General features: G+C 32.0%; 1 protein-coding gene across 6 annotated transcripts in view; it reads left to right on the top strand.

Moving 5' to 3' along the window:
- LRBA (LPS responsive beige-like anchor protein) overlaps positions 1-13,296 on the top strand; it is a 687,888-nt gene that overhangs the window by 389,825 nt on the left and 284,767 nt on the right. For all 6 annotated transcript variants that reach the window (XM_057725704.1, XM_057725703.1, XM_057725702.1 and 3 more), the window contains one exon: positions 5,769-5,893. In XM_057725704.1, the coding sequence (XP_057581687.1) occupies positions 5,769-5,893 (125 nt within the window). The remainder of the gene's footprint in view (positions 1-5,768; positions 5,894-13,296) is intronic.

Genomic DNA, 13,296 nt, shown 5'->3' with positions numbered 1-13,296 from the left:
ATAACTGAAGGATTTTTTCCTTTATTTAAAAATTATTTTTTATTTTTTGTTAAGACAGTACAGTGCATAGATTACTTGCATTTGATTTATAGTTGGTACTTGGTAAACAGAGGCTTTAGTTAATATTCTTTCTGTCTATCTGCATGAAGGCACGGTAGATTTCAGTTTGTGAGATAAAGCAATTCTTTTATATTGTACGATACCCTATAGTACCTGCACATTATTTCACCAAGATTTATGCAGAAAGTGAAACCCTTCTAGAACTTAAGCACTTTTATCTTTTAGCTGACAGTGTAGTAAAAATGTTTACTGTACTTCCTTTTAAAGGTTACCGTTTATTTAAGTTGTAGCTAATGTCTAGCATTAATTTTTAATCTAAAACTATAGAAATAGAAGCTAGCCAGATATAGGAGTTACAAAAACAGGTAATACACAAATTTAAGAACAAACTGTCAATACTAAGATTTATAGGATTTAGAACTTTTTTCTGGCCAGAAGTATTTATTTCTGACATCTCTTAAGGTCATCAAGTTTTATCAGGTATTGTTACAAGAAAATAGGAAAGATGGAAGATGGGAAATTTTTCTAATAGAATTGAATTCTGACAATTTTTCTTTTTAAAACTAGCATTCTTTTATTGATGTAGATCCAAGTTACATTAAAATAACACTAAATCCAAAGGAATGACAAACATGCATTTATCTGACTAATTTGAATAATGTGCTAATACATTTTGGTTATGTAATAGAATATATAGCTACCACTCATTTCAGTAATTAACATGGTTCTGCTTTAATAGAATGGTAGTAAAACATAATACACCTTAATAAAGCAATATGAATTTAGTGACTTAAGTGAGAGAAATGTTAATATTTCTCTCTTGTTCTGATTATTTTATTCTGCATATGGAATTTTGCCTGTTTTTTGAAAACCTTACCTGTTTGTGGTCTGAACACCTTTTCCTACATCAGGGAGATACTAACTGTGTGACTGCTGCTGATAGTATCTGAAGGGCCTTGTTCTGTTGCCTAGTCTGATGGTTACATTTAACTCGGGGAGAGAAAAAAGGAGCCCGAGTGGAAGAAAGGAGAGGGGAGAAGATAAGGTGTTCTCAGAGCACCCTATCGTTCTCATAGTGTGCTTATGCAGCAGTGCAAAATGAGCATTGCACAACTCCAGGAGTGCCATTTACACAGATATTGATGTGAACAGTGCTTCTTCGAGTTGTGCAGTTTAATTGCCATTTAATAGAGCTCTGCTGTGTCACACATTTCTTTGAATTCTTATTATTTATTTTCACATCTGTCTTCTCCCAAGATCAGAGACAATATCCCAATAATCCTTGTATCCTTAGCCACTGACTCAAAGTAGAGTCAATCATTATGATTAGAAAATATTTTAAGAGTCTAATTCAGTATCCATCCATTCAACACTGTTAATAGGCTGATTAGACTGCCATACTTTCTCTGAGGAAAACTGAACTTTAAAAAGTCTTATAATTTACGGGTGGAAAATAATATATTATTTGTAGTTGAACCATTCAGCTGTTAGAGGAAGAATGTGGATCATCCCTTAGTAGTTACTGATTCTCTCTTTCAATATTTCTTCCTTCCCCAACTGATTGTCTTTTGGCTCATTGTTATTCATTTGTTTTACTAGATCGAATCACTGACCAGAGTGGGCCTAGGAGGAGAACAAATTGCCTGTCTATTGATGCTTGGATTGTATTTCCTTCTAAGATTTATTTCAATAATCTATGTGATTTTGTTCTTGTAGAACAGCAAGTACATATTCTGTAAATAAAAATGGCATTGTTTTATATTATTTTATATAGATTGCAGCAATACTGTTAAAGTTTTATGTGTACAAACATAATTGTGAAGGTTTTTTAAAAAGTAGAAAGATAATTAGATGACTTATGCTTGTAGTTTGAAAAAGACAATTAGACCTACTTTGTCATTGTAATTGTAGACTTTGAAATTAGGCCAAAGAAAGGGGGAGAAATAGAAAAGTTAGAAAATTTAATTTGTGTCATCTACAACTTTTCAAAGACAGATATATTCCTGTTAGTCAAAGGTTTTAGTAGTTGGAGCTTGTGTACTAACAGGGGACCCAGCTACTAGACCTTTTATAGAGAAGGCTTTATTTCCAGATCTTATAGAGCCTAGGCTTACATCCTGAATTTGAATACTTTGGGGGATCTTAGTTTTAATTACTAGTGGAAATGGATATAGATGAAGTCTGTGAATGTGGCATCATGTAGTACTAATGTAATTTTTTTGATAGATACAGGTATATAGAGGTATAAGTATATAGTGATCTAGATATATATTTCTAAGTTCTCAGAATAAGTGATTTCTCATCTTATCCATGCATGTGTTTATTCGGTCAACAGTCTGTTTCTGAATACGTGAAGTCTTCTAAATTTTTCTAGCCATACCACGGTGATAACTCCAAAAATATATAGTAACTTATTTAGTTAATTCATAAACTTGTGAGGAGAGTGTTGGATCGATTTCCCAAGTTTTCCTGTTTCATATCGTTTTTCCCCTAAAAGGGGCTTTTGGAGAGGGGGTGGCAGTATTTCCTAAATAAGAATGAAATCTTTATATGAATAATCAAAACTTACAGTAAGTTGATGATTGAAACCTACACATTCCCCTTTCCAATACTATTCACAAATTGGGACTCATTTTCTCGGTGATAGAGCTTTACTACTGAGACTGTATGTTGTTGGATGGAGTAGAGTAGGGCGAAAACAGTGAATTTTTAGGTACCAGTCTCTTACTATGTAAGTGACTTTAAACATGCTAGTAATTATTCTCATTTGAAAAAAATGAGTGTCTCTTTTTTTTCCAAAGTGCATATATTACTCTAACCATCAGAAATTGGACGATAAATGCTATTTTTTCAAATGAGGCTAAGAACTATTCCATTTTGAGTAAACTCCTTGAAGGTCTGTACTCTGCATCACCTGGAGAGACTTTCAAAAATGTATTGAAATTGTCGTTCTCTCTAGTTGAGTTTTGTAATCCATTCTAGATCTGTGATCTGAAATGAGTGATTTTGCTTTGTCTTCAGACTTTTAAATTGTTGTAACAGGAGGTAGACTACTTGTAATGAGAAGATAGTCTGAGATGTAGTTTCAGGATAGTATAAAGATTATCATGCTGAGGTATAGGTTTCTTTATTTTATTTGGATTGTTTCTAAGTTTTTTAAATTTTTGGTAGAACGTTTACATTTGAAGACAGAAGTACATAATTTGGGTAAAACTTACTTCAAAATTTTTTCTACTATGTGAACAATATCTCAGTTTCTAATGTATCAGTGCTTTTGTTTCAGCCAAATGTCACCATTGTGACCATTATTTGTTAGTGTCAGAGAGCACAAAAATAAATATTATAGTTCTGTTTCCTCCTAATTTTGGTTATTATTCTTACAGTATTCTTTAAGTTAGTGGAAAATTTTCCTCTGGTTTTTCTACTGACAAAAATTATTGCACACATTCTTTAACAGCCATCAGATTTGACTTCACTCTAAAGCATTATACTAGAATCTATTGTTACCTAATTTAATAGTAATTTTATAATAGCAGCTTAACATCTTATAATTTTAATTGTTATCAAGAAGAATGACATCATTTAATTTGACCCAAAATTCAGAAGGATGGATGAATGACAAATTAATAATTTACCACCTTTGCATAATACTGAAGCATAGAATATTAGAAGGATTGATGGCAGAAAAGGTTAACAAATTTTAGCAGCTTTCATTAGCTTTACACCGTCATATGTTTGTGGTGCTGACTGAAATAGGCTTTGTAGGAGATCTCAGTCTAGGGAACTAATTACTTGTGCCGATTGCCGCACTGATGAATAGACCCTCATTGTATCATTCCCCTGAAGACGAGGAGCAGCCTGTGATTCACGACTGCATCCTGGCTGATATTTGATAATAATTTTAACAGATAAATGTAGGTAGGCAGAATGATGAAGTGCCTATCCAAGCTCCATGACTATCAAAGCCATACACATAGCCATCTGTGTACCGTCTTTTCTCCACTCACCTAAGGAGAATTTTATTTTATTAATTGAGTTAAAACAACTGTTTTCTTTTGCTTATATGTATATTCTGTACATATTTCTTATTTAATTTTAAATGATATCATAATATTAGTTTGCATTTAAAATGTGGACTGCAAAATAATAAAGAATAAAAGAGCTTTGTAATTTTTCGAGGACTGTAATTCTTACACTTTTTTGTATTCCATTTAGATTATATTTCCTTCTCTTTACGCATGCTCAAAACCAACAAAGGAAATATTTGCTGTTCTCTTGTCTCCCCAGCATTCTCAGAAAAGAGCATAGGATTCCTATTTTTTTAAAATATTTTCTTTAAATAATGCAGTTTGATATCTATGCTTTTATTAATCTGAGATAATTTTAAATCAGTGAAGTACTTATTTACAAATCTATTTTGAATTTTTAAAGGTAGCATCTTTAAAACATCAAAATATGGGTAACTTCTATGTAGGTATTTTGGGACTATCAGTTGGTCAAGGCTACTAATTTGTCAAAGCTGACAGGTACAATTTTATTAGCTCATGAAATACAAGTGAGATTTTATTTTGCATTAGTCATTTTTTGCAGAAGTTTTTATTATGAATTTTTAAATTTCATCATTGAAACTTACAGGTTTTCATGTTGTGTATTTTTAGTGAATAAATATATTCTGCAGAGATATTTTTTAAATGTAACTGGAAAAACTTCATATTAGTATTTTCCTTAGAAAATGTTTTTCAACATGCTAGATCATGATTAGTTAATAGGAGAGAAAGCTGACATTTATATATTGCCATATAAAAGATCTACATAATTGAGGAAAATATAGTAGAACTTGAATTGTGTGAACCCTTTAAAAAATACATTTCTAAAAGTATGCTTTTGATATAGCAATTATTGCACATCATATAGCATGTAGTTTTTAATTAAATATAAAAACAGACTACATAAAACAGAAATCCAATCTGATTTGCTTGAAAATAGATTGCTATTTCACTCTATAGAAATGGTTTATTTAAAAACAGTAAATGGAAAAGAAATGCATTTTCTTGTGTTGTTCTAAGCCTCAGGGGCTAAATGTAATGAATATTTTAAGAGATTATTTTAATTAAATTCCTGCACATCTAAACAGAGTAATATTTTATTATCACATACATAACCATGTAACTGAGATATTCATTAAAGTTAACACTTTCTGGACCAAGAATTCACGGTATGATTTACTGACCTTGTGCAAAAAGGCACAAATTAGGAAGAAAAATGAAGGGGGACAGACTTTGATTAATATAGGTAATGCTATACCATATTTATAATAGCCTTTTCCCTATTCTGGTTTATAAATGCAGCCACAGAGAAAGGTGCCCTGCTGAGGCTGAAATGAGGCTGAAATCAGAGCACATGCCACTAGAGTGTGGGGAAACTGATCACACTGTCAGCAATTCATTTCAAAATGATGTATTTAGTGCTCATTTCACCTTCCAAGAAAAAGGAAAAGGAGTTCCTTAGACTGGAAGGTGATATTGTTATTTTCAAGGACATACCTAAGTTAAAGATTGCAGAAAGGGGAGTGTGAGGTGGAGGGAGAATTAAGAGGAATGGGAAGGAAAAAAAAGGCAGAGCAAACAAGGAGAGCTTTATGCAGAAATTCAGTGCTACCACGCTGTTTGATAATTGCTAACATATGTGGCTTCTCTGTTTCATTGTAGTCGTCCTCGTGAGTTCTGGCGCCTCGACTACTGGGAAGATGACTTGCGGCGCCGGCGACGATTTGTGCGTAACCCTCTAGGATCGACACATCCTGAAGCGACACTAAAAACAGCCGTGGAGCATGGTCAGTGTATAAACCACTCCTTGCCAATAGCAGCAGGTACAGTACTAGGTAATGAAGAGCAGAACTTCATTATCACAAGGTGCTGGAAGACGGTCCGGTGCCACATCTCACAGCTATTCACCCCAGAAACAGAAGTTAAATTTTTTATAGTTAGTGTAGGGTCCTATTAAATTATGGTGTCAAGTGTGTTTACCTATTATGTTACACATGCAAAACTTACTTCACATAGACCCTTTGTTTCAGAGTAGGAGGATAAAATATTTCTTCTTTTAAGGGACACATTCAGCTTTGAGTAAATTAATCCAGGATGCCTGTCTTAAATCCATGAATATCAGAAAGACAGCATTTACAAACCAAATAGGTTTCTAGGTTCTGTTGTGTGTATATGGTTTTCCCTCCACCATGGTGTTTTAGCATTGAGATTATGAAGTGGGAGAGATGGTAATAAATGTCCAAGTGCCTAGGTACTTTCTGAGCCTTGATTTGTAGATGGTTGTGATAGATGGCTCCTGGAAAAAGAGAATAGACATTATTTTCATACGTTCCTGTTCTGCATCATTTTGTTATCAGAGCTTAACGAAACATTTTTCCTCTTTTGATATAATGCATAGCACTATGCTTCAGTTTAGGTAGAAGCCTGATGAACAAATTGGAAGAAGTGGAAAAGTCCTTTGGATTTGATAACGTGCTCTCTTTGATCATAAGGTTTCACAGAAAGGTTTTTAATTTTTGAAAGCCAGTTAAGATTTATTAATTAAGGGGGAAAATGTACCTCCCTGCATTAAATTGTTTTTGGTTCTATAAAATATAAATTGGTTAGTTTTTGGTAAGAAGAGAAATAATTTTAATTTTCCTTTTTCAGGATATTAGTTTAACATGGAGCAGCTTATTAAATGATAGTATGTAGTATACAAAATAAATGTTGTTCCATGCATAAAATAAGTGTTAAATTATATTACATAAATTATAAATTACATATCAAGAAGATATTAAGAATTTAGATTAAAAGTCTGTGATTTTAGGTTTGGCCTCAGTTAGGCAGCTTAACCTCTTGCACTCAGCCTTAAAGAGCCATTTCTGGAAGAAAATGTCCACAATATGTCATCAGATATAACACCAAATGTGACATCAGTCCTTTAAAATAAATGATCATACAGAGGATAATCAATAACAAAGTGATCTAAAAGCAATAATAGTTGCAGGGCCCTACATCTTCAGCTACAGGAGGTGGAGAAGGAGAAATAAGATGTAGAATTAATTAGGCCACTTTTGCTTTTAAGGTTCAAGTACTTTTTATGTACATGGTGCTATAGATTTCAGAGTTTTATATACATATATTTATTTTTCTTTCATTTTGTTTCTGTTTTTCTGGCTTTGGTTAATGACCCTTATATTGAAAAAAATTAGCCTTTTTTGCAGTTTTATTTTTTTCAGTCAAAAAGATGTTACCATGTGCACTTAAAATTTAATAAATACCTATCTTATTAACTGTCATTTAGCATTGAGTTGTGAGTTCTGAAGTCTATGAATGACAATAAAAATATTTTTGTGAAAAATTTTCCTTTTATATCTGGAGAGGGGGACCTGTTTTCTAAAATTGCATATAGGTAAACTGTTAATCCTTTATCCTGAAAGGAATAGCAATAACCAAAGTTAAAACTTGCTGTATAGCTTTAATACAGAGCTTATTAAAATCATTTTTATCAAAAATAATACATTTAACCACTTCAGGGTATTATAGGGTTTTTCATAATGAATAAATTTTGATTTTGTTGTTGAACTTTACCTTATAAAATAACATTATCATGTCAACTTTTTTAATGCTAAGAGTATGATTTTTAAAAAATTTATCAGCAATGCTTACTGTCATTTAATACTTAAAATCTTATATAGGAGCAGATTTCACTCTAATTACTCTAAATAGTAATTGAAAGTTTAACATTAATGTTATCTATGTTTTGTTATGCACTTTTAAATTAAGAGAGAGGGAGGTAAAGTTTAGCATTTTATGTATTTCCATTCTTGGTAATATTTTACATTAGTTTCATAATGATTAATATTTAAAGCACTCTAAAAGAGTAAGAATATAAATTTAAATCTGAAATATATTTTAAAAAACTAACGAAAAGTGTAGTAGATGCTTCCAAGTAAGGAGATATGTTATATTTAATATAACATTTTTTGAAAAAAAATAAAAGCTCTAATCATATTTTATATATTTTTTATTATAAAGAACTCTTTTGGAACTCAGCACATAGATTGTAGTATGGTATTGTTTGATATCTGTGTAATTAATGCTAATACATTAGGTAAGTGAAGAGCTTAATTTTTTAATGTTTTATTAATTAGAGCATCTTGTAGTTGACATTTAGTTTTAATTTTGTTAATTATGAAACTCTTTGTTTTTTTATCCTAACAATTACAGTAAGGAAGCTAATAATAAATATATTAAGAATCAGGTATGCAAAACAGAACAGTTAATGTGATCAAAAAACAGTTGAAATCATAGAATTCATTCTGGATGAATACTGTGCTTCAGTGTTGAATTTGAATAATTAAAATAGATATTACTCAGAATAGTATGTCAGTTTCATACCATTTTATGACTTCTCACTTTTATTTGTAGTTGATTTAACTAAGGAGACAGGACATTTTGAAAATGCAGAATCTTAAAACATCACGAACTATATTATTATTATTAAAGGAAGACATTAAATAGAAATACTGTTGGAGATTAGTTATGTATTTTAGTAGTACGAGCCATCTTTTTTATAGATTGATTTGATTTGAAGGAAAGCCTCTGGTGTAAGGGTGGCAGAGTAAATACCTGAAGAGTGATGTTCTCTGTTCAGGCGATCAATACCGGCCCCATGACTCTACTTCTGGCTACCTTCTAGTTAAAAACAAATTTTTTAATTCTGACAATTTAATTGCCCTTCCCAAGTTCACATTAACTTGCTTTGGGAAAAGGGCTTTAGGTAATTTTTCAAGGAGAGACCCTCCAAAGTAGTTATTTGTAAAAGTCATTTTGTAATGGGAGATTCCTTTAACTTTGTAGAAACTGAGTCATATTTTTAAATTAAAATTAATACTTTCCTCTTATGAGTCTTTAAGGAAATTAGCAGAGGTGGGTATTTGATTCTTGAGGGCATTTTCTCCCATTTTATAGTTTTGAAATTTATTAGAAATCAGTTGCAATTTGTAACATTCTCCTAATGCACAGAGACCAGTTTGTCAGTTATGTATTATCAGAGCATTTGATATCTGAAAAGAACCTAAGGCTACAGTCTAGTCTAACTTTATTCTTTACAGATAAGGAAACTGAGGAAACAGAAGCCCAGCATAATTCTTGGTAGATACAGGACTAAATCCCAGGTTAATTGATGACTAGTCAATAAGATTTTCTTCTCATTGTGCTATATACTATCTTCTAAAATTCATTGTTAAATATAATGGGAATTTTATATTCAAATTAAAGCCATGTAAAAAATGTTTTAAATGGTGGAAAGATTGGTTTTAATTCAAATACTAAAGCAGTTTAGCACTAAAATCCTATTGAATTTAAGACATTTTTATTTCGTAGAGAATGTGCATGCTAATAGAAATATATAAGGAATATTTAACATAGTTTTAAAAGTATCTTGTAATCACATGGAATGATACAAGTAACTCATCTGATTTTCTAGGGATGACAGACCATGTAAAGACCCTAAATCATGTCATTCTCTCATATCTTCGATAATGCCAGATACTTTTGCTTCCTTTTTAGGATCAGCATACACTAGGTTCTCGATCTAAAACTTTTAAGAAACCCATGATCATTAGATAAACTTGTCTCCTAATTGTCCTTTGTAGTTTCACTACTTTTTCTAGAGTACATTTTCTTGACTTTGGAAATTGCATAAACTGTAAAGGGAAATTAGTTTAGGACAATAGTTGTATATAAGATATTCTTTATGAGTCCTGTTCAGAATAAACAGTTATGGTATGTACTGCATATCACACTAAGTGGACACTCATTTTATGTAAAGTTGAGGTCATTTTGTTATACTAGTAGTTATCTTTTTTTTTTTCTTTTATTTAACAGAGTGGCTAATTCTTAATGTATAAACTTCTTTTACTGTAATATGAACTATTGATAATTCCAATTCACTGGCATAGTGGCCTTTAGAAAGAGATTTATATATCATAGGTAGAACAGTTCTCTGTGTTCTTTTTCTGTTTTAATTTTGCTTACCTAGTCTGTGTTACATAGATAAATCAACTCATGCCCAGAGCTAGCTCTAAAGAACTTGAACTTTACATTTTGAAGACCAGCTTTTCTCTGAGCCCTCTCATTGCTCTTAGCCTCAGTAAATCACAAGTTACATTTCAAAGAAAACATTTTTTTTACAGATTTCTCCAATTTTATGTAACAGCTGCAGTTTAGTTATCAAGTTAGGATAAATATTGTCAGAATAAGACATGAGGTTAGTGAAGGCAGTTTGTTAATAGTGATATGAAAAGTTTTAACAATTGTCATGTTTGGTAATAATTTTATTAACCAGAAAAGACCTGAATCAGGTTTTAAAATTGAACCAAAAGTATATTTTGACTTCATCCAATTAAACTTTTATACAAGTGTAGGATATACTCACAGAAGATATTAAAATAAATTGATTCCTGTTTTAAAGGTTGATTGAGTATAAGACAAACGAAAGTTAAAAATATACTTTTCCCAGCACATATAAACAAGATAATTATCTTTTATTTTATGCTTGGGACAGTTTTGTTCTAATTTAAAAAAAAAAAAAAAGAGTTCTTTAGCAGAAAGCTATTAGACCACTGAGAATTGAACACCAGCGCATGTGGTGTGTATTAGAGTACTGTTGGTAATTTTACTGCTGCTAACTTAAAATCCTCAAGGGGGAGTTAATTACAGGAAAACCATTCTAAATATCAGTAAGCTGCATATTTTCCATGACAAGAGCTTTTTCAGTTGGGGTTGAACAATTCCAGAATCTGAGCTTGTAAAAATAAGTAAATAAATAAATTAAAGTGGTGTTTGTATGCATACAGTAGACCTATAGTACTTAAAATTTTTTTCATAAACTTTTAATTCAAAAGTTAGTTTGTTTTAATTTGTTGTCAGCATGATGAGACGTTTAAAATTTTAAAATTTCAGTTGGAAGGGATAAAAAGTTATATTTAGTGGTCATTTAAATGAATGTAATTTATTTACTGAGCTATTTTAAACCATTGCATATTGTCACTAACTACTCACTGTCATTTTATGTAAATGTTTGCAGATTAAAGAGTTTTTGTTGTTGTTTTTTCTTTCAAGCAAGCTTGGTAAACTTTAGGACATGTATGGCAATAATCAGAGAAAGTAATGGGTGAAGCGTTGAATTTACTTGTTTCTGATGTGTTTGGCCAGTGCCCATCACATTTAGGTTTAGAAATGAATATGTTTTTATTCTGTATTTACTTATTATGATCCTGAGTTAATCTTTTAAAATGCATTATGAGAAACATAAGAATTAATAAACTAATCAGTAAATCACATATGTAGTCATATATTGATTATTTTCATTTTCTGTGGCATAGTGGTTAGAAGCCCAGATTCTGGTGCCACACTGACTGGATTTGAATCCTAATTCTACTTCTCACTAGCTGTGTTACCTTGAGCAAGTTATATAATCTTTCTGTTTGCTCATGTGAAAAGGAGAATTTAGTGAAGGGTATATGAGAATTAAATGAGTTAAATGTGTAAAGTGCTTTTAATACTCTTTGGCACGTGATAAGTATATTTATTATTATTATTATTATTATTTCTGCTTTAAAGAAGGAATTATAAATCCAGGAAATGAGAATGTAGCATACTGATTTCATACTAAAATCAGACTGGCAATTGTTAATTTGTTATAATTTACTTTATAACAAAATATAGAAGATGGTGATTTTTCTTGTTTCTCAGTGACCAATTTATCTTTAGTAGAACTGATAGTAAATTTGAAAATAACTTGTTTAGGATAAGAGCAATGTTTGTGATTTCAGGGTAAGCTACTACAGATACTTGAAATATAAACAATGATATAAAAACTCATACTCCTATTTTCCTAAAAATCAGTGAGTTTTTTGATATATTTCTTTATAGCATTTAAGAAAATAGAACCATTTTAATTAGATAGTTTAAGTGTTTTTCAAATGTTTATTGAGACCTTCATATGTGTGCAGTGTACTATGCCGTGTGTGGGTTTGAAGGAAAAGAAGATTTTATTTATCCATAGAGGGTATTCAAAGCTAAATATACAAAGCTTCTTCCCATGACTTTCTTATTTAATAGAAAGCTTCTATGTTCTTTCAAGTAATGCCCAGAAGTATTATATATAAATGATACACATGGTGAACTTACAGTAAATATGATAAAAATAAACTTTTACCTTTAACATTGTCAAGTAACCATACCTATTAAACTCAAAGAAGCTTTGATTTGTCAAGTTAACCAGGTAAGATACATGTAGTTTAACTATTTAGAATAAATTACTGCAGACTGAGTGCTTTATCCTTTCTGGGCCCTGGGCCTTATGCCTAGGCAGATACTGCAGTGGAGCAAAAAGCCTAGCCATCTGACTTTTATATCAGTAGCTGCTGCCTGGTGGATCAGGTGCTTTACCTCTGGGATTTCTGTAGCTGGAGACTGGGAATGTTAGTAGTGTAGTGAGGATTCTAAACTTTCCCTTATGTGACACTCTGAGCTTTTGAAAATCCCAGTCCAAAAGTTAGTATCTCCTTTTATGTATTTCTTTTTTTTTTTTTTCTTTAATTTTATTTATTTATTTATTATTTTTTGGGGGGGGGGTACACCAAGTTCAATCATCTGTTTTTATACACATATCCCCGTATTCCCTCCCTCCCTCGACTCCCCCCCATCCTCCCCGTTCCAGTCCTCTAAGGCATCTTCCATCCTCGAGTTGAACTCCCTTTGTTATACAACAACTTCCCACTGGCTATCTGTTTTACAGTTGGTAGTATGTATATGTCTGTGCTACTCTCTCAGGAGAAAGCTCCTCAAAGCAATGGGAGTCATCTTGGAGGGATATGGGATTTTGAAGTCAGAATTTTGAGTATTAGTATTGATTCCTTCTAGCTGCTTCCCTGCTCCTCTTTCTGGTTCTGTTGGTGGCTGTAGGTGCTCCGCAGAGCTGCTTCTTTACTCTGTATTTGCTGTACCCTTTCCTTCCTTCCTTCCCTTCAGCTGTCTTGTCTCAGTGCCTTGGAGTCTGGCGCTGCTGCTCTCCACAGCTTGCTCCAGTGCAGGCGGTGTGCGGCTCTTTGCCCAGATGCCTCTCCTCCAGGGCTTTCTGTTATGTTTGCCCCCGGGGTGTCTTAGCCCTTTAGTTTAAACACATGGAGGAGGTAGT

The sequence above is a fragment of the Hippopotamus amphibius genome, chromosome 3 (genome assembly GCF_030028045.1).
Source record: "Hippopotamus amphibius kiboko isolate mHipAmp2 chromosome 3, mHipAmp2.hap2, whole genome shotgun sequence".
NCBI lineage: Eukaryota > Metazoa > Chordata > Mammalia > Artiodactyla > Hippopotamidae > Hippopotamus > Hippopotamus amphibius.
The sequence above is the reverse complement of the archived record's forward strand: the minus strand, read 5'-3'. Positions and strand labels throughout refer to the sequence as shown.